The sequence below is a fragment of the Fundulus heteroclitus genome, chromosome 14 (genome assembly GCF_011125445.2).
Source record: "Fundulus heteroclitus isolate FHET01 chromosome 14, MU-UCD_Fhet_4.1, whole genome shotgun sequence".
NCBI lineage: Eukaryota > Metazoa > Chordata > Actinopteri > Cyprinodontiformes > Fundulidae > Fundulus > Fundulus heteroclitus.
The window spans coordinates 3,937,383-3,960,513 of record NC_046374.1 but is presented as its reverse complement, the minus strand read 5'-3'; the positions used below and the strand labels follow the sequence as shown (position 1 = coordinate 3,960,513).

Here is a 23,131-nt window from a genome sequence, read left to right as displayed (position 1 = left end):
TTGTATTTGAATTAATATATCAGGTCTACTGGCTGACTGATTATTTTGCAAACTGACTAATGACGAACTAGAATCTTTTAACGGTCTTACCTCTTCCACCCATTGAACTGCTAAAAGCAAAGCTAGCATTTCTCCTGTAGACACCAAGACTCCATCAATAATCATTTTCCTACCTTTGTTTGAAACTGTGGTACAATAAATGCTATCCCTACTCTATTAGCTGTATTTTTTGACGCATCTGTGTACATTTGTGTATAGTTATAATCAGTGTGTGATTTGCAAAAAAAAACAAAAAAACAAAAACAAAAAACAAACAAAAAAAAAAAAACAGAGGGGGGATCATTTCAAAAGTTTTATTAATTAATAAAAGTTTTATTAATAATGGTTAGCTAGCAGGTGTTCTTTCAGGTAACTAGCTAGATCCAATAGGTTACACTATTGTTTTTAAACTTGCGCCATCTACTGTTGGGACTCGGGACCAGAAAATGTAATAATACTCTTTAAAAACAAACAAAAAAATAAATTTACAAATGTGAAGGACACAAGACTTGTATTAACATACATTTTGAAAATCCATAATATTCAGGGGTTAAAGCAAAAATAATCAATTTGACTGAAAAAAATTTCTAGTCAGCCCATATATTGCCGGGGCCGTGGATGTCATGCCACCTTAGTAACCTCAGTTGCTTATTGTGCAAAGTCCACTTTAACCAAATCTGGTAGTTCCATTGTCAATTCCTGTATCTCTCCCACCTTCCAGTTTCAGAGCCTTGGTGCCATCCTGGACAGCCCTCTCCATAATCTCCTTCACTTTCCACATCCATAACATCACCTGGTTAACTTTCATATTTGCAGCATCAAGCAAGTTCTTCCTTCGCACTTTTGCCAAACTGGTCCACAGTCCACTCATCTCTAAATCTCTGCAATTTAAATCAACTTTGGTGGATTTCTAACATCAAATCTTCTCTGTCAGGTTTCATATAAGGTATACTGTAGGCCTAAAGGGCTGCTATAAAATCCACACAACACAACACTCTTTCTGGTCTTACTTCCTCAACCTACTGCAATCCTACAATAATTACCATTATCTCTGCCGTGTAGACTTGATCAGGTAATCTTTTCCCAATGCTTACATTCATTATTAAATTCTGTTCTGCAATTGGTCAATCTACCAACTCTCAATCCATGGCACATTGATGAGAATATTAAGTAAATGGACTGGACTAATAACCCTTCCTTGTGGGATTCCATTATTAGTTTCAAATAGCTGAGATACTTCTGATCCTACTTTAACTCTAAACCTTTGTCTAATTTGTTCTAATTAATTAATAACCCTTTTCTCCACATCCATCCATCCTTCCATCCATCCATCCATCCATCCATCCATCCATCCATCCATTTTCTGACCCGTTTAATCCCTCATGGGGTTGCGGGGGTTGCTGGTGTCTATCTCCAGCGTTCACTGGGTGAGAGGCGGGGTACACCTTGGACAGGTCGCCTGTCTGTCGCAGGGCAACTCAGAGACAGACAGGACAAACAACCATTCACACACACACACACACACACACACACACACACACACACACACACACACACATACATACATACATACATACACACACACATATATATATATATATATATATATATATATATATATATATATATATATATATATATATATATATATATATATATATATATATATATATATATATATATATATATATATATATATATATATATATTTAAAATATATAAAATTTAGACATGGACACCAAATCAGAGGGTTATTCTTTATTGTTGAGATTTCTTAAAAAGACTAATTTGATAAAAAGGATTTAGTTATTTATTATTATTATTATTATTTTGTTTATTATTATTTTTATTTTTATTTATAGTAGTAGGGTATTAGATCATCCCGATCCACACTCCATTTCAGTTGGTGGCGGTAATGCACCAAAACTTGTTTGCCAACCGCTATTAAATAAAAGAAGAAGAAGGAGAAGATGGTCTCCTGACTGTAATATGGACGCAGCGTGTGATCGGTACCAGAGAGTATGTTTGCCGGAGACTCAGCTGGACTTCCCCGGCCAGCCGTATTCTGTGTCGGTCCTTAAGGTCGGGTACTGCATCCCTCAGACTAACGGGACATTCAAAGCCGATGGGACTATCACCCTATTAAGGGGGGTCAGTAACATCCTGGTGGACACCGGGGGACCGTGGGACCAGCAATTCCTCCTCGAGTCATTAAGGCAAAGAGGTCTGGACCCCAGGGACATCAATCTGGTGGTGGGGACTCACGGACATTCAGACCACATTGGAAATCTGAATCTCTTCCCCTCTGCATTGACAATAGTGGGACACGATGTCAGTGAAGGGGACAATTATCACTCCAACCAGCTGGCAGAGGGACAGGCCTACACTATTGATGAGCATGTAAGGATCGCCCACAGCACACCAATATTTAGACCTCAAAAATATAGTCTTTTTGTGAGGGAAGCTTGCAGCTTTAGCGTTTCTGTTCCTTGTTACGTCACCTTCTTAACATTGGAGGCATGGGCGTCGCAGTGTGTGAAGGGGACCCCGCCACTTTTGAAAGCTATCCTAATGGACCACTGAGCTATATTATACACTGGAGCGCTAATAGCCGTGTCACTACCACAGACATATATACGTAGACGCGTCATAGGGCGCAGGTTCGCACGTCAACGTCACCGCCATATTGTATGTGGCAGAAAAAAGTTGAGTTCTGTTATTGTGAACGTGGATCAGAGAAGATGCCTCATTCTTGTGCTGCAATAAATACACACACACACACACACACACACACACACACACACACACACACACATATATATATATATATATATATATATATATATATATATATATATTTGTGTGTGTATGTGTTATGAATATAAGGATCAATTTGTTAAATCTAAACATTGTGGTCTTCATTATTTCATAAAACCGTGTCACATGTGAACCTTTAGGAACAGACTTTTTGGGGGAGTATTAAAGAGGTAAATTAATAATATGAGGAAAAAAAGTCCTAGGTCAATAAAGTAAAAATAAACAAACAAACACAAAAGTGATAATGTTATGATAAAAACATCATATTATGAGAATTAAGGGGGAACATTTCCAGAATAATCACAGTTTGCAGAATTATTTCACTCCTGGAGTAATAGGACCAGGTTAGATTATTTTAAATATTTTTATTCTTTAGGAGAATAAATTCAGGAGAATGAAGCTAAAGGGATACGAAAATAAACTTCTAATATTACAAAAAAATACTACGAATACAAAGTATATTCAGAGATTAAAGTCCCTCTGATACTGTTTAAGTGACTGAGTAACTGCAGATTTGCCACATTTAAGATGGCGGACGCTCTGACGCATCGCAGCATAGGCAGAACCCGCCCAATGACGCGTCTACTCTTATATTATGTCTATGGTCAATACCCGATCCGTACCGGTAGCACTATCCGTACCATCAGCTCATTTGCGCGTGCGCGAACAGAATACCTTCCGGTGGGAAATATTTTGTTTTTCTTACTTTTTTATTCTTTAGTATTTTTTCGAGGCAGGGGTTTCTTTTTGTATATCTTTGTATTTGCGGCAATGATGCGTATTCTAAAAAATAATCAACAAAAATACATAAAAAAATACATTGTTTTTTGTTTTTTTTTATTAGCAAAAATGTTTCCCAGTTGTGGTTAGGGAAATAAACATATATAAACCATTTCTTAAAGTACATAAACCCCCAGCTATAAACACATATTATATAGAAGTACAGAACCGTATTTGATTTTTAATTTTTTTGAAGTTTGAAGTTTTTTTATCATTTATTTGAATTACATATGTATGTATTTTGTGCCTAATACATGTATTTTAATAAGGTATGCCTTCGCTTTGTGTGTGTTCTTTGTCCTATTCCCTGTTCGTTTTTGTAAAAAAAACCAAAAAAAAAAACAATGCGGCTACTATAATCACGAGGTCATCTCTAGTTTATGATGTGTACACCAGAGGGCGCTAATTTCTCAATCAATAATTTTAACTTTCTAATAAAAATAATTTTGTTTATGTTTAGAACAATATTATTTGTATAACGAAATTTGCCGTATAATTAAGCATTAAATATTTTTTCCAGCCCTGTTTGAACAAGCAATAAAACTAACAGAGTGCATTCAGACAATACAGTTAAATGTTATGCAATGATAACTTCCCGGACTGGAGGATGCTGGAGCATATCCGATGATGACGTCAAGCAATACAATGGAGAGAATGTAAAACGTATCAATTTCTTTCAGAAAAGTCTTCAATATTTTATTTACGATATAGTTTAGCATTTTTTTAATGATTTAAGTATAGAAATAAGTATTTTCAGTACCGGTAATTTACATTCTTGGCGACCCGAAAGTTATTTCTGTTTGCGCTTGCGCAAATACTGAGCTAGATGGTACGGATCGGTCTGCTACCGGTGCGTGAATCGGGGGGTAGTTGGACAAGCCGCTGTTAGACCGGAGTTGCTTGTGAAGCCACCAGCCGCCATCTTTGGTTCTTCCCTCTAATGTCAAATGGCCATATACTTTTATGTCTGTTCTAACACTATTAAGTTAATGAGGAAAGCTCATGTGATGAAAGAGTTGCATTTTATATATTATATATAGATATATATAAATATTATATATATAATATATATTATAAATATATATACATTATAATATTATACATTTCTAAATAAATAAGATATTTCTCTATTACTATCTACCTTCTCCCTCTTCTCTTCTCTATCTCTCTATATATCTCTATATATCTCTCTATATACTTCTTCTTCTATATTCTTCTCCCTTTAAATATCACATCGACACTATGCAAGAACATATATACATATATGTATACATATATATTAGGGGTATGCAAAATAATCGTCATGACGATGCATCGCGATTCTAATATTCTCGATACAATGCATCGATTCTTGACGCCAAGAATCGATTCTTGACGCCAAGAATCGATTATTAATTTAAAAAATTAATAAATAAAATTGCATGAATGGTTGGCGAACATCAGCCAAAAACAAGTGGAATACAACTTCCAGTCCAGTAGATGTCGCTGCAGATGTGTTGACGCCCGCTGCCTTGTGTCACAAGCATTTCCGGCCGCGGGATACTGCGACGAGTCGTTCATAAACAAAACATGGAGGAGACTGAGAACATTCGCCAAGCTCCATCACGTGTCAAGTCAGATGTTTGGACGCATTTTGGCTTTAAAAACAAAGAAAGGTAAAAACAAAATTGATATGACGCACGTAATTTGCAAACACTGTTACATCGTGATGAAATACTGTGGGAACACAACAAACTTAAAAGGCACATGCTGAGGCGCCATCCAGAAAAACAAGAGCCGCGAGTGCCGCAAGCACTGATTAAACAAACAACACTCGATTGCAAGCTAGCCCCAATTTCTACACGCGCAAACATTTGAATGTTTTCATTTCATTGGTTTAAAGGACCACTGAGGCCATGTAAACGGCACTGATTATCCTCATTTTGTTATTTTAAGTTTTATAAATCCTAAGCACTTTTTGTCAGTGTGTCCACTCCAGTAATAGTAATATTTGTGTTCAGTTACAGTAATGTTTATTTTCACGGCAATACCTCCAAAAGTCATTTCAATAAATACAGCTATGTATGAATTTAGTTGCTTTCAGTTACAGTATGTATCAATTGAAGACACTATCCAGATCATACACAGCCAGTCAGCCACTGGTGTACAGTGTTTAGTGAAAATATCACAATGCATTGCGATGCATCGCAATAATTCAAGTATCGTGATGCATCGTGATAGAATCGCATCGTGGCATGTGAATCGTGATTCGAATCGAATCGTGACTTCTTTGGCAATACCCACCACTAATATATATATATATATATATATATATATATATATATATATATATATATATATATATATATATTAGGGCTGGGCAACGATTAAAATATTTAATCGTGATTAATCGCATAATTTGCCTGATTAATCATGATTAATCGCATTGTATTTACAAACTCCAAGAATGAATTCAAAAGTACTGTAAAGAGCACTTTTATTTTAATGTTCTGCTACCATATGAACAAAAGTGTTGTAACATTTGTAGCACTTATCAGTAACACATATTTAGTGTAAAGCTCAACTTAAACATGTAAAACAAAAAATAGCAATAATAATAAATCAAAGCTTATTGCCACTGACAGGGAATTCTCTTTATGGGGAAAAAATCTACCAAAAACAGGCAATTTCTGAGGTAACAGCAGGGAGCAGCATTACCATTTTATGTTCAATACCAAAGTTTAACTTGGCAGTGGTTACAACTAACTTGTTTCTGTCATATTCGTTGCTGGAAGAACTTTAAACTGAAATGCTTGCTAACTCGATATGCTTGCATGTTTATTTGACGTGAACAAGCGGTTTTTTGTTGTTGCTCTCTCGCGTGCATATAGTGAATGGCAGGGAAAAACAGGCAAAAACACATGGATACTTTGAAACGAGAAGCGACTTCACCGACGGCGTCGATGCAGACCTCGCTCCGCTCCGCACAAAACTTGTTCAACTCACCGCCTCGCCTAAGCAAATTCCTCCGGGAAACACTGCCTTCCGCATGTCAGCTTTGTTTTTTTCCGGCCAGCACCTTTCTTCCTCTTTGAATCCAAGGCTGGGCTGACAGCGAGGTTATTGGCGCATTATCGCCACCTACTGTTCTGATTCAAACCCCTACACCGCAGCAACAGACCTTCACAAAATAAAAGCATGTGAGCAACATGCGTTAACCCGCGTTAAAGTAAATATCGCCGTTAATAGTCTAATGAATTAACCCAGCCCTAATATATATATGTATATATATATATATATATATATATATATATATATATATATATATATATATATATATATATATATATATTAGGGCTGGGCAACGATTAAAGTATTTAATCGCGATTAATCGCCCTGATTAATCGCATTGTATTTACAAACTAAGAATGAATTCAAAAGTAGTGTAAAGAGCACTTTTATTTTAATGTTCTGCTGCCATATGAACAAAAGTGTTGTAACATTTGTAGCACTTATCAGTAACACATATTTAGTGTAAAGCTCAACTTAAACATGTAAAACAAAAAATAGCAATAATAATAAATTAAAGCTTATTGCCACTGACAGGGAATTCTCTTTATGGGGAAAAAATCTACCAAAAACGGGCAATTTCTGAGGTAACAGCAGGGAGCAGCATTACCATTTTATGTTCAATACCAAAGTTTAAAGGGGAAGTCCGGTCAACAAGGAAAAATCAGGGTATCATTAGCTATAACTAAAACTAATACGTTTGTGGTTATTTAATGAACTTATCTTTAATCAATAAGAAAATAAAAACATAAATTGTCGTCTGAATCACTGTGTATGGGGGCTGACATCACTGCCCATATTTGGGCAGTAAGGGGCGTTTGACATCACATCCTGGGGCGTGGAAAAGCGGAAGCGGCGACAGCATTTCTTTCCGCTTTCCATGCAAAGTCAATAGGAGCCGTTCTACACAGCTGCGATCATCAATAATTTTTTCGGATTTCCAGAGGACTTCACCGCTGACATTCCCAAGAGCTATTGCTGAAGCAACAATGCCCACGTGCATGGCCATCGGATGTTCCAACACAACTGGTAAAAGTAGAAAAAACATTGCTTCTTTCAACTTCCCGATTCATGAGCCACCGGGCTTGGTGCTGGATTGCCAACTTGAAGAGAACGGATTTGCCATCTAACTTCTGGCCAGAGAGAAAACACGTCATATGCAGCAACCATTTTGAAGAAGAATGTTTTGAACATGACATTTTCGGTAACATGACATTTTCGGTAAGTTATTTTTTATTTTAGAATTTTTTATTTAGAATTTGCAGGGATGGTCACCGAGCAGAGGGGCGGAGGGATACCACATGTGATGTGGTATCCCTCCGCCCCAGCATGTGCTGGAACGCTTTTATATTTTAATATTTATACAATAATGACCACCTGCCCTATTTACTACAGGGCAAATATATAACTTAAGTCACTTCAGCGCGATCTCTCCTCCGCTGTGTGTGTGGTTGTGTGCGCTCCGCTGCAGCGGCGGAGCGCGCACACACACACACACACACACACACGCGTGTATACATATATACTGTAGGACCCGACTGAGTTTGCACTGGAAATAGGTACGCTGGATTCCGTCAAAAGTCCGGTTTCTGTCAAGAAACTCTTCTAAAAAAATCCATATCGCTATCAGATGATGATAGCTCCACGGAACTCTCATCACTGTCACTAAGTACTTCATCACTCTCTGCTTCGTACAGAGCACCAGCCGTCGCCATCTTGGAAAATAGTGCGCCGTGACAAACAGAGCGTTGAAACTTGCTCAACTGCGGGTCCGCCGAGTGACGTCAAAAAATGGGAGGTGACAGTATTATTCTTGACCAAGATGGATTCCTCCACATAAACATGATTAAATGAAAATTATTCATAATTAAAAAACGTGTAATTTTTTGCACAGTATGTAGTAGTTTTATATTTAAAGTACTTTCAGCAGTTTGAATTCTGATTTTGACCGGACTTCTCCTTTAACTTGGCAGTGGTTACAACTAACTTGTTTCTGTCATATTCGATGCTGGAAGAACTTTAAACTGAAATGCTTGCTAACTCGATATGCTTTGACGTTGACACGCGTTTTTTTGTTGTTGCTTTCTCGCGTGCATATAGTGAATGGCAGGGAAAAACAGGCAAAAACACATGGATACTTTGAAACGAGAAGCGACTTCACCGACGGCGTCTAAGCAGACCCCCCCCCCCCCCCCCCCCCGCTCCGCTCCGCACAAAACTTGTTCCGTTCGCCAACTCACCGCCTTGCCGCAAATTCCTGCGGGAAACCGCCTTCCGCATGTCGGCTTTGTTTTTTTCCGGCCAGCACCTTTCTTACTCTGAATCCGAGGCTTGGCTGACAGCGAGGTTATTGGCGCATTATCGCCACCTACTGTTCTGATTCAAACCCCTACACACCTTCACAAAATAAAAGCATGTGAGCAACATGCGTTAACGCGCGTTAAAGAAAATATCGCCGTTAATAGTCTAATGAGTTAACGCGAAATTAACGCGTTAACTTGCCCAGCCCTAATATATATATATATATATATATATATATATATATACACATACTTATATATATATTTAATATGAATAACATGTAAAATATTTCAGCACCTAATTTCCTAGTAGTTGATAGTGTTAGTACATCCGCTGACTGTAAAATTACCTATGAAACTTTTTCACTCAGCCAGAAAACTGCTTATTGTTGCAACCAAATCCTATGGGATTCTGTGAGAGTATGGAGTAGCAAGATGGCGGCCAGTGACTTCAGTTTTTTGGCAAAATCAGCACTCCGGTGTATTATATAGCTCAGTGGATTGGACCCCCTCATGTTAACAAAAATATCATGGCTCTTTTGCTGTTTCTTTTTCTCGAAAGAATTCATTCCATTTGATTGATAGGAGAATACTTATATGCCTAAAACCCACTCCGTGTTTTCCTGGCTACCAAACATATTTCGCAGCACTGCTGCTTTCTCCAAGCAAAACTGGCAGCTGGAAAATGCGCAAGGTAATGTCAGTCCCACTGACACTGTGTCAGTCAGTCCCATCTCACTGTGTCTTGCGTTTGCTTTTTTACATAAAATGTTAAATGACTTCTTAACTAAACAAATACACATTTAGGAGAACTCTGCTTAACTTTGCTTTACTAGCATGACATATTTGCAACCCATCCCTCCCCAGACACAAAATACACCAGAAGATTCCGAACAAAAAAGCGAAAAGTAAGTTCAAGTTTCCCGAACAGAACAGTTGGTTTCCCCCAATGTCTGTGACGTAAAATATGGAATCGTCCTTTATTTGGTCAATGTTGCGTCTGTTTTGAAGCAATACAGGATAATTTGTTCTGTATTTTGGTAAACAAAATTAAACACAGGAACTGAGGCCAGGAAAGTTATAGTGGCAGGATTTTATCAGGGCCACCTCAACTGCACTGCTTTCACGATTGCCTGGAGACAAACACTACACACATATGTCTTGCGCTCCTTTTAGTTACACTCTGAAGCGAAAACCCTCCCAAAAATACAGATGGGTGTGACAAGAGGTAAATCACTGACTTAGCATCACTGAGCGTTAGGGGCAAAATTGATACCACAGCAGTCCATCAACCCATGGGTTCAACTGAGGCGCTATGTGGGGTTATAACAGCTGTAAAGTGGTCAGCTGTGACCTAAATATGGAGCCATGGCTTTTGAGTTTTGTGTGCTTTTTGATTCAACTGTGTATAGTTTTAACGCTGTTTGTAATGGTTTATATGGTAATTAAGAGAGACTTTAAAAATAGTTACATTTCTCCCCTGGCACCGGGGGTTGGAACTGTAGAGATGATTGAACTTCAGACATGTCGAGGTAGTGGTGGAAATTTTTTTAGAATCAAATATTTTTCAAAATAAAAAGCTCTACTAACTGCAGTTAAAACGAGAACCTCGACAGACCAGTAAAGTCACGGTGAGCCCCACGGGACGGAGAGAATAGCTGCATGCAGCTCCGCACTTCAGCTACTCATCACGTGGTCGATGTGTCCCCCCACATTTCAAATGCTTCCCACACCACTGGTTCAAGGCCATTTTTGCTGGAGCGCAAATAAGCTTCAGAAATCTCTGTTGGGAGAGGCTGATCAGACCACGATTAAATGTCTTATCATTTTTGGATAAATATATTTTCAAGCGTTACCGTTTTCCGCCGCTGTCATTGATTTATCTCAGTATTCTCACACGCTTTTCTAACACAATGATAGGACACTCTCAGTTCTGAACATTTTCTTTGTGCTGCTCTTCGTTTTTATGCCAACAGCAGCTTTTTAACAACATAGGAGAAGCAGAAAATCTCTCAGAGGCAACTATATGTTGTGCTGTCAGGAATGTTACTGTTGCACTCAGTTACTGTAGAGTTTAATGGTATTTCATAGTCAGAGACTCACCAGATTAATAAAAGAACTACACAGAATGAAAGCAATCATTTATTCTGTATCAAATTTTGAGACTTCCAGCTCTAGTTTTCCATTCGTATATGTTACTTTCCATTCATATATTTTCCACCAACGCCGTTATGGCTACAGCAAATTTCTTCACTAAAATAACGGCATCTATACTTGAACTTAAAATATAAATATATGATTAATATAAAGTGAGGTTGACACAAATAATACTCCTACAAGAAAATATGTGTCAATTCATTTTTAGAAGGATGAATGAAGCCACATTCTGGCAAAAGGTTGAATGAACGTATCAGTTATTTTATTAACTCACACCATCCCATCATTAATTGCATATGTTTATTATAGCTAATTAATGCTTTAGTTGAGTACGGTGAAACATAATAAAAACTTATAACTTAACCATACCTAATTAAACAGTATTGTAGCGGCTAAAAACCTCTATTTTAGGCTACTGATTGTTGTTTCTGAAAGGCGTTGGTCTTACGTGCGCTCGATTAAGATTCGTAATCCGATCTTCAGTTTGACTTATAGTAAAGTCATTTATTGTTAGCACAATGTCCATTGTCTCAATATTTCCATTTAGATCCACAAACATTCCACTTCAATCTAAACCAAGCACACTAGAAAACTGTTGCCTCTTCCCATTAACAACACCTGAACACAATCATGGTTGACCTTAAATAACCACATCCCCCATCAGACACTCAGAACTCAAAATGAAATACGCCCCCTGGTGGCGATAAACACAGGAAAGGAAAAATGGCTCCTACAAGTATATTCACACTTCATCAAGATTTGCTGCCATGTACTTTCAATGTCTTTCGTAATCAATACCTCCCCCCTCCCCTTTTTTTGTGTTGAATGAGTGAAGTGTGAGAATAAAGCTTTAATTTAATCTGCTGACAGCCCAGGGTCAAGACCGGCAAGCAGAGTCATAGTTGAACACAGCTTCTGTACTGTTCTGTACTGTTTCACACCCATTGAAACAGATCTAACTGATCTAAAAGGAGCAAATCATAAAAACCTCACAAAAACGAATACAACTTAACTTGAACCAAAAGATAAAACAATTAAATGTGGTTTATTAAATATAAGGTCTCTCCCTCCAAAGACGTTGTTAGTTAATTAATTGATTTATCATAATCAGATTTTTATTTTGTCTCACAAAAACCTGGCTGCAAGAGGGCTACATTTGTATAAATGAGTCGACTCCCTCTAATTATTAAAATTTCCACATTCCCAGAACTACAGGATGAGGGGGATGAGTAGCAACCATCTTTCAGTCTTATTTATTAATTAGTCCCAGGCCAATTAATAACTGCAATTCTTTGGAACATTTAACCCTTACTTTCCCTCATCCAAACTGCAAAGCAATAAAGCCTCTTCTGTTTGTTGTTTTGCATCGTCCACCAGGTCCTTACTCTAAGTTCTCAGATCAATTCTCAGACTACTTATCTTATTTAGTGTTAAACACTTACAAGGTTATTTTAGTGGGGGATTTTAACATTCATGTTGACACTGAATGTGATAACCCTAATTTAGCCTTTAAGACTATCCGAGATTCAATTGATTTTGCTCAAAATGTGCATAAACCAACACACTCTTGCCTTCATACTTTGGACCCTTGTGCTGACATATGGCTTTGATTGCAAAGAATTAACAGTATCTGATTGATTTTAATAACTTTTGAGTTAAATTTCAATGAGTTTCTACCCCCAAAAGAAGGTTTCATTATAGTAGATCTTTATCAGATACTGCTGTATGAAACTTAAGGGTTGGTCCCCCTTTTAATTTCCCCAGTATCACAGACATGCCCAGCAGATGTCAGCAATGTTGTTTCTTCCATTCACAAATTGACAATTTTGTTCATGGTGTCACTTCCTAGTAGCGTTTTGCATTAGACATTGTAGCCCCCTTGAAAAAGAAGGTGATTATTTACAGGAACCACGACATTGTGAAATTAGAGAGAAAATGCCGCTCTACACATCTACTGTTTGCAGAGTTAGATAAGCATTTTTTCATTATTAATAGAGGAGAATAACAATAATCCTAGGTTTCTCTTTAGTACAGTTGTCTAACCTACCCAGAGTCAGAACTCTGTTGATCCATCCATTCTCTTAGTTCTCAGCAGTAATGACTTTATGGGAATCTGAAACCTGATCAGTGTTTGAACTGTTTAGACGCAGTAGGGCTTTCTGAGTTATCAAAAAATGTTGCTTAATCTAAACCAACTTGCGTGTTAGACCCAATCCATACCAAGTTATATAAGGAATTATTCCCTTTAATTAACCCTCTCTTGATCAAGATGACTTAAGAAATTACGGCCCTATATCTAATCTTATTTTCCTATCTAAAATTCTTGAGAAAGTAGTTGCTAATCAATTATGTGATCATTTCCAAAGGAATGACCTGTTTGAAGGGCTGCACAGTGGCGCAAGAAGGTTCTGGGTTAAAATCCAACCCTTCGTCTTTCTGCATGTATGTTCTCCCTGTGCATGTGTGGGTTCTCTCCGGGTACTCTGGCTTCCTCCCACAGTCCAAAAACATGACTGTAAGGTTAATTGCCTTCCCTAAATTGTCCTTAGGTGTGAGTGTGTGCTGAATGGTTGTTTGTCCTGTCTATGTGTTGCCCTATGACAGACTGGCGACCCGTCCAGGGTGTACCCTGCCTCTTGCCTAGTGACCGCTGGAGATAGGCACCAGCTACCCCTGTGACCCCATGAGGGATTAAGCAGGTCAGAAAATGGATGGATGGATGACCTGTTTGAAGAGTTTCAGTCAGGCTTCAGAGCTCATCATAGTAGAGTAGAGCTCTGGTGAAGGTCACTAATGGACTTCTGTCTGTACTTGTCCTGTTAGATCTCAGTGGTGCATTCAATACAGTTCATCACGATATTATTCTAGAAAAACTTGAGCACACTGTACGGATTGAGGGAAAAGCATTAAAATGGTTTAAATCTTTCTGACAGATTTCAGTTTGTTCATTGGTAATGATAAATCTTAAAACTCTAGGGTCACTTGTGGAGTACCACAGGATTCAGTCCTTGGGCCAGATCTCTTTACTATATATATGCTTCCGATTGGTAAAATTATGAGACAGCATAGGATTAATTTCCACTGTTTTGGTGATGACACTCAGCTATATTTATCCATAATTCCGGATGAATACAGTCAATTACTTTCACTACAGGCATGTGTTGATGACATCAAAACCTGGATGACTTTAAATTTCCTGCTTTTAAATTGTAACAGGAGTTGTAATCTTTGGACCAGATTCCTCAAAAATAAACTTCTTAATCACTTAATCAGGATGGCATTGAATTGGCCTCTGGTAATAAGGTAAAAACCTTGGTGTTATTTTTGACCAAGACGTCATTTAAATCAAATATTAAACAGGTTTCCAGAGTTTCCTTTTTTCACCTCTGGAATATCGCCAAAATTAGAAATATTCTGTCCAGGAGTGACACTGAAAAACTAGTCCATTTGTTACTTCTAGGCTGGATTATTGTAATTCTTTATTATCAAGAAGGTCACAAAATGCAGTTTGAATCCTTCAGCTGATACAAAATGCTGCAGCAAGAGTTCTCATTAAAGTCAACAAGGGGGATCATATTTCTCCTATTTTAGCTTCCCTTCATTGGCTTCCTGTTAAATCAAGAATAGAATTTAAAATTTGCCTCCTCATGTATAAAGCCCTTAATAATTAAGCTCCATCATGTATCAAAGATCTGATTACCCAATATGTTACTAACAGAGCACTTCACTCTTAGACTGCAGGTCTACTGGTGGTTTCTAGAGTCTCTAAAAGTAGAAGGCTCCTCTCCTGTGGAATCCACTCTCAGTTTTGGTCCATAAGGCAGACACCCTGTTTACTTTTAAGACTAGGCTTAAAAGCTTCCTTTCTGACAAAGCTTATAGAGTGCCTTATGTTACCCTGAGCTATTGCTATAGTTATGCACCTATAGGCTTTAGCTGCTAGAGGACATCAGGGTCTATTTTTCTCACTCTGCTGAGTTTTCCTACGGTTCTCCTATTTGCATTGTTTGTTGTTATTTCAGCTTTTAACTTTTTGTTCTCTGTCATTATTTTCTTCATAGTAGGTACACCTGGTCTTACGTTTAGTTAGCTGTGACGTCAAGGCAGATGACCGTTCACCCTGAGCCTGGTTCTGCTGGTGGTTTTTCCTTCCCATTAAAGGGGAGTTTTCCTTCCCACTTTCACTTTATGCAGACGACTGTCCCTGTGACTCTCATGAGGAGTGAATGCTGCTTGTCAGCGATAGCCATGTAGAGTTTTTCGTAGTAATCCTGAGGGTCATGCATTTGTGACTGGCAGCGCTTTCTCATGGGCCCATTACTAGTGACTGTTGTGAGATTTGCTGCTTTTGAATAAACAACTTGAAAAGCCTCTTCTGATTTTTTCTTACAAAGGCGAGAGATTAAATTTTAGTTTTGCAAAATCCCACATCCATTGCCCTCCGCTGGAAAATGTCAAAAACTGAACATTTTGTTGAATGTGTACAAAAGGAAAACAAACTCAAGGTCCTCCATCTTCATTATGTCCCTTTTGGCACAATCTATTGTCTCATCATCCATGTTTTAAAAAACAAAAAAAAAAAAACCTGTAGCAGGATATCATAATTATTTGCCACAGTGCTCACAATGCAAGATGTAAAATTCAATCTAGTAGGAGCATTTTTTGGGCAATATTGAACACCCCACTCAAGAAATTACATTCTCTTTGTAGACTTTGAAAAAAAAGTAGCAAACCTAGTGAAAGTTGCAAAAATACTCTTGATTGAGACGAGCATTTTGCACCCTGAGACAACATTAGGTTCAGCCTGAGTGCATAACAATGCTTAAATGTAGCACTGGGGGCTATTTCTTTAACCTTGGCCAGCAGACCATTGAGTGACAAAGCAATGACAACAGCCTGTTGGCGCTGTCATCATAAGGGCAGGGAACAGTCGGCAGGGTTTCTCGCAGCGCTATCTTGGCGAACTCGCCAAACTCACGCTACCGCCTCTCCAACATTCCAAAAAAAAAGTAACTCGCTATGCTTGCACGTTTTTTTGACGTTAACACGCGTTTTTTTGTTGGTGCTTTCGCGTATAGTGTATTTCGCATATAGTGAATGGCAGGGAAAAAACACATGGATACGCCCCACCCCCCCACACACCCCCACCCCGCTCTGCGAGTCGGTCCGCGCAAAATTTGTCGTCTCCCGACCACCACCCACGCACCACACACCCCCCCCCCCTACTCCGCGAGTCGGTCTGCGCAAAACTTGTCGTCTCCACCCCAAACTCACCGCCTCGCCTAAGCAAATTCCTGCGGGAAACGCTGGTCGGAAAATAACCGCATACTACTACATCAAGTTGAGTTTCCACGAGCGACACGTCACACGCCACCTCTTAATTTTACTTCACACAACAACATTGCGCATGGTCCACAATTTATAGTCACACCCATAAATGACGTCATTGAAGAGCACTCATTAGAATACACATGTCAACACAGCCCCAAGATAGGTTTGGGCCACTAGTTCTTCTCTGAAATTGAAACTCCACATGTTGTGGCTTAAAACTTCAAGCACAGACTGAGCATCTCGTCCTTCTGACGAATCATTCCTGTATTTTGCCTGCACTATCCACATAACGAACAGTGACAGACATCTGTGCATGGCATGATAAATCTGTAGTTTCGTTGACCTACCATCCAAAAAATGGGGTACTTTGAATTTCACTTTTGATCTAATTGTCAGGGGATGAGGCTTGCGAAACTGAAATTCAGCCGGACACAGAGTACGTCTTTAGAAGTTTATTTAGAAGGATGAGTAGATTTGAGCAAATGGACAATGGCAGCTGGAGCAGGAGAACAGAGGGTGCAGACCAAAACTGAGTAAAACAAGCGATGAGAACTGGGGAACTACAAGAACGGGCAGAGCAAGCGGCTGGGACTAATGGAAAAACAGGTAGTGGGGGAAACCCTAAACAATGACAACAACCCCTTCTCAAAAAAAATCGCACCATTCCAAAATCCTAACAAAAAAAAAAAAACATGGCAGAGGAGGTCTGGAACCCACTGTGGACCACGAAGAGGTCCAGGAGGCGACTGGAGACCACGAAGGAGCTCATAAAATGATCGATAATGTGGTGTTTCTACTGTAGCTTCTAGACTTTTCTATGGCTATGACTTTTAGTAATAAAAAGATTGTTGAAACTGTAACTATATTTTACCATATTTAATCTAAAAGGCAGAGGGATGTTTACAGCTTCAGTATTGGACTCTCACAACAACCCAATGCAACAGGTGCCAGAGCCCCGTTCATTCTCTCACACAGACATTAAAGAGGACCCATTGTGTATGTCCATTCAGGGGCGTGCACAGTATGATATCTCTGTTCTGTTCATCACATTGGTGGAGAAGATCATGCTGTAATGCATATGTGTTCTTGCTGACACATTTTCCCCTAAACAGTCATTCTTTCTAATCTAAGTATGTCCAACTCTGTGCCTCTTGAGTCTGTAATTTCCATGGCAACCACTTTTGCAGTCCAGTCTCTGTAATCTCTTAATCTCTAACATGATTTAGAAGTCTGAATTTCTGACTTATACGTGCTCATGGAAAGCATCAGCCAGGGAGGTAATCATTTTAAATAACAAATAATTATTCCTTTAAAAACAGTAATGTAGACTGCTCTATTAATAAACGGAAAGATAATCTTTAAAAAAATCATGTATTTGCAATATTAATGATATATTAAGTGTATGAAGTTTTGCACCATTTACCTTCATTCTGAACTGCATTATGTTTTAAACATGATCCCTAAATGATAATGGAAGAATAGGACACTAAAAGACATCCCAGAAACTTAAGTACCAATGAGAGGGCTCAGGGTCTGGGATTTATCATAAAATGTCATATGGTCTCAGGATTTTTAAACATATCTGTATGAGAGCACTAGACATACACTGTGAGAACAAGTAAGTGTACTTTCTTTTCTTTCACCTACTGACCTATTGTTGCTTTTGTGGCCAAATTTTAAATAATAATACTGTGAAAACCAAAATACTGATTCATTGTTGCTGATGATTTCAGGTCTTTTTTTTTTTTCTTTTTTTTTACTTTTTAGCATTCCAGAAACACTCTCTCTAGATTCTGTCGAATGTCTGTTGAATTCAGGTCTCATATTTAGAAAGCATATTGAATATTCATCTTGTCTGTCTCACTCACAGGTATCTGTGGTTCCCACCCCAGGCCACACAGGACAAGATGTCAGCGTCCAAGTGAAGGGTACATCGTTTGGAACCATACTTGTTGCAGGGGACTTATTTGAGTGCTGGTCTGATGACAACAGCTGGAAGGATTTGAGTATGAATAGCGCAGTCCAGGAGGTCAGTCGACAGAAGGCCCTAAAAACTGCTGATGTCATCATACCTGGACACGGGCTTCCTTTTAGAGTCTTCAGGAGCTGATAAAGTTGAGATGTTGGACTGGTGATAGCTAGATAACTTGTATATCCTAATCTCTTTGCGTGAGCTTTATGGCTGTTAACTCAGCTAAAGTTTAGACTGAGTAATCCTTCTCAATAGGACATGTTCTTACACGAGGATTGAGTCATCTACATTTTGTTTATGGTTCTTCAGAGTATATGATTTGTAAACTTTGAGTTTTTGAGTTTAGTTATTGAAGAATCCTTCATATCTGCTGCCTGAAAATAAATATTTCAATCAATCTTGTGAATGGTTACCAGAACTCATTGAACCTGGACAGTTGTCATGGTAAATAAAGCCTGAATGAGTGATGGAATGCTTTGGGACTCTTTAAAATATGAAATTCCCAGTTTGCACGTGCCCTTTACTTCCAGTGTCTAAGGAATGACACTGATATTGAATATTTTGCCATAACATGTGACTTTTTAAAATAAAGTATAATAATTAAAGGCTACCATTTTATAGAATATTCTTGTATTTCACTTTTACTTGTCCACATGTTCTAGTGGGTCCTGTAGAGGCTCTGACATAAAAGAACAAAGTAAATATGAGATTATTAAAATGCAAAAATTCATACTGTAGAATGTGATAGAATCATCTAACATGGACAGTATTTACGCATTAATTTGTCTGCTACTTTTGGTCAGCCCTCTCTCCTGGCTTTAACAGATTTTTAGGTGTCTTAATTAATGACTCAAATTCGGCATAACCTTCCATTAAAAGCTCGTGTTCTGCTTGGGAGAAAAACTGTGGGCGTTCTTTAGCCATGCTGAACAGCCAATAGCAGCGTTGCTGATCATTGTTTCTACTATCTATACATTTCCACTTTTAAAAACAAACGCATGAATGCGCAGTTATATCAGATAACTCAATCCAGCCGTGCTAATCATAAACAACAGGTGTGTTCGAAGAACCAAATTAGCCGGATCATGATTAGCTGGATGAAGTCATCTTGGATGTCTCATTTGATCTCGGATGTTTTAAGCAATGTATGAAGAACGGACCCCTGGTAAGAACTCCCAGCACCTTGATCCTGTCTGGTAACCTGTCCTGTCTGTTTCTGCCCAGTTCTGTTCGCCTGTTTACCTGTCAAGTCGTTGCCTAGATGTCTGCCTTACCATCTGTTTGGATCATGTCTGTTTGCCCGTCTGATTCCCTCTCCTCACCTTCCCTTCAATAAACACCGTTAAAAGCATTGATACCGTGTCTGGTTGAATACCGGGTTCATCCCCAGTCAGATCATTACAGTCAGAGTGGTAGTACCAATCAAAATTCATGACTTCAGTGGCAATAAAGTTTTTTTTAAAGACTTAAATAGAATTTACTGTCATTCAACTGCACATTCACAATGTACATTTGAGCAAAATTGTGTTGCATTGCTCCGAGTAAAAACACAAGACAAAAGAAAGACGAATGCCATAAATATATATATATATATATATATATATATATATATATATATATACACTGTGGTATCTCTAGCATGACAAGTTGAGTGGGGTAATATTCATTTTTGTGATGAATATTACTTGATGCATACAACATGCCAGTAGTGTCCACTCTGGATGACTCCCTCACCTTCAAACCTTTTATTGATAAACTTGTGAAGAAATTAAAACTTAAATTGGGTTTCTTCTTTTGTAATAAGACATGTTTTTCTTTTGGAGTAAAAAAGCGCCACGTTTTTATTGTTCTTAGATTATGGTGACCTTTTTTATAAGAATTCTACTTCTTCATGTCTTCAAATGTTGGACTCTGTTTACCATGCTTCATTAAGGTTCATCACAAACTGTAAAGCCATGACACATCACTGTGACCTGTACTCTTAGGTGGGATGGCCTTCCCTTTCTACGAGGAGGGAGTGTCATTGGTACACTTTTATTTACAAGGCCCTTCTTGGATTACAGCCCTCTTACATTTGTACCTTACTTACACAGAAAAGAATGGCCTCTTATGCCCTGAGATCCAACGATCAGCTGTTGCTCACTGTTGCTTTTGCCCGCACAGAGCTAGGGAAGAAAGCCTTTAGCGACGCAGCTCCTTGTGCGTGTTTTTTTTTTTTTTTACAAAGAGACTGGAAGTTGACAGAGTTTTTAATTCTTAAATGCTTTTAAGTTGAAAGTGAAAGAATTTGAAGGAGCCTCAATTATTTGTAATTGTTTTACTTGGTATGTTTTTTATTTACCTGTCATTTAATTTGATGTATCCCTGTTCAATATATAACTTTGCTGCCTCTTGGCCAGGACTCCCTTGAAAAAGAGGTTTTTAATCATAATGGGATTATTTCCTGGTTAAATAAAGGTTAAATAAAAAAAATATAAAAACCTGACTTTGACCAACTTTAAATGAAACAGATAAATTAGCATAAAGCAACACACTAGAATTTCCATTTATATAAGTTAAATGTAATTTTGTCAGGAACTGTTCTGATGAACCCAAATTCAGCCACACACTGAGCTTAGTTTTTAAGAGTTTATTGAAGAGAGGATGAGTTGTTGAGAGAGAGAGAGAGAACCAGATTCTTGCCTGAGCAGGAGCAGAAGGCTTTAGATAGCAGGAGCTGGAGGACAGCGGGTGCTGAGCTGTAAGTCCAGGCAGACGCTGAGAGCCTGGGAGCATTCAGGGCAGGCGTGAGAGCACAGAGGTCCAGGAGGAACTGAAAGCTCGGCAGCAGAGTACTTGGCGCTTGCGCTTGAGCGCTGAGGCTTGAGCAGTGACGTGCAGTCAAGGGAGGCAAGTGAGGCCAGGCCTCACTTGTCATCATGGAAAGAAAGAAAATATATAATAATGATAACATAATATATATAGGGCGTGGGATCCGCGTTGCATTGTGGGACGTGGCGGCCATGTTGATGGCTACGCGAATGTTAACATAACTCTGACATAACGTTGTTGAACAAAGAGACATAGAAGTTGTAAGAGCCATATGATTGAAATTAGTAATTATTGATGTGACGGGAGCTCATGGTCTGGTGTGGGGGTGATGGGTGTGTCAGGAGGGGCGTGACTGTCACCAAGGTATGAATGGGAGCCAAACGCCGCGCGCTGTTTTTTTTTGTATGTATGAGGAAGTGGGTGCGTCGGTGTAGGTCGTAATTTCTGTTGACCGGTCTATAATGTCGCTTATTGTTGGCAACAACGAATGGGTTTAGCCTGGTCAGTATGTGTCAGTATCTGTAAAGTCGAAGCATAGCTGTCAAGTGGAATAAACGGATGATTGCAACCACCAGAAGCGATTTGGAGTTTATTGAAGCATGCGTCGGACAGTGAGGAAGTCACCGCGTCAGCCCAAGTGCGGCCCTCTACAAACTCATTAGTTTGCCGCACATCTATCGTCAAAAGAAAGACAATCGAATGAGCGGCTCATTGGAAAGACAAGTTTGGATTCTTCGTCTCTGCTTGGAACAGTTTGGAAGCGGTAATGGCGCACGCAGCGCAGCGTTATCAATTAATTGAATGAGATTCCTTCACTGCAGCTTAATCAAGTCCGCTGGAACTGAGGTATGGACAAATACACATGCATTGAGTCTCTTTGTTTGAAGAGGAATTGTTAAAGACAAACAACGGGAAATGGAGTCAGCTGGATTTAAATCGAGTTCCGTTGTAAGCAGTAATGATGAAAAAAGACGATCAAAATTAACTGTTAAAGCATTACAAAATAAAATTGAGAAGCTTCAAAAGGATCTCAAAGCAAAGGTTCATAAAATTAAAGGAGAAATAAACATTATTAAAGAACTTATGAAAAATGAAGCAAATCTTGAGTGTTCAGTCTCACTGTGATGATTTAAAACTATAGCTTGAAAATGCAAATCAGCTGTATGAGTCTGTTATTCCACTGTTTCCTGCTGAAGAACAAGAAAGACAAAACACTTGGTTTTTAAGCTTGAGTAAATATAATTATGAATTCATACAAGAAGTTGAAAAATGGCTATCAAGAGGAGAACAATTCAACAACGCAGCTCAAGTGAGTGAAGAAGCTGAATTACAACAGGCTCAATTGGCCAGTGTTGAACCCTGTGTGAATAAAGCTCTTTAGTTTCTCAGCATGTAGAGTGTGATGAAAATGATGATGTTGAGGATGATGTTAAGCCAAGCGACAGTGTTTCTAATGTTGAGAGCAGAAGGTCTAGAGGAAGTCGTTCATCAAGAATTAAGTCCTCTGTGTCTTCTATATCTTCAGCTCGTGTTAAAGCAGAAGCAGATATGGCTGCATTAAAGGCACGACACAAGCTGTTGAAACAAAAACATGCTTTGGAGGAGCAGGAGGAACAGCTAAGGAAAAAGAGAAGAACTGGATTTGGAGATTGAAATTGCAGCCTCTATGGCTAAAGTTAAAGTGCTTCAGGACTGTCTGTTCTCAAGTAACTAGTGCTGCACAGATTGGATCTGACGGCATGAATTCATATGTTGAGCATGAAAATAGAAGATCTCAAATGCTGAATGTTGATGCAGATATATTTGTACCTACAGCAGCTGGAACTGATGGTCATGATAAAGCTCCAACCTTTCAGTCCTATTCCTATTTGGGTGC

At 38.6% G+C, this 23,131-nt stretch overlaps 1 protein-coding gene across 1 annotated transcript; it reads left to right on the top strand.

Moving 5' to 3' along the window:
- Positions 1-1,977: 1,977 nt before the first annotated feature.
- mblac1 (metallo-beta-lactamase domain containing 1) lies at positions 1,978-19,054 on the top strand. The gene is made up of 2 exons (XM_012851614.3): positions 1,978-2,439; positions 18,343-19,054. The coding sequence occupies exons 1-2, from the start codon at positions 2,029-2,031 to the stop codon at positions 18,580-18,582; spliced, it is 651 nt and encodes a 216-aa protein (XP_012707068.1). The 5' UTR covers positions 1,978-2,028; the 3' UTR covers positions 18,583-19,054.
- Positions 19,055-23,131: the final 4,077 nt, after the last annotated feature.

Coding starts and splice junctions, on each gene's coding strand:
- mblac1 (XM_012851614.3), top strand. CDS start 2,029: ATGGACGCAGCGTGTGATCGGTACCAGAGAGTATGTTTGCCGGAGACT. Junction 2,440..18,342: donor CCTACACTATTGATGAGCAT/GTAAGGATCGCC, acceptor TCTCACTCACAG/GTATCTGTGGTTCCCACCCC.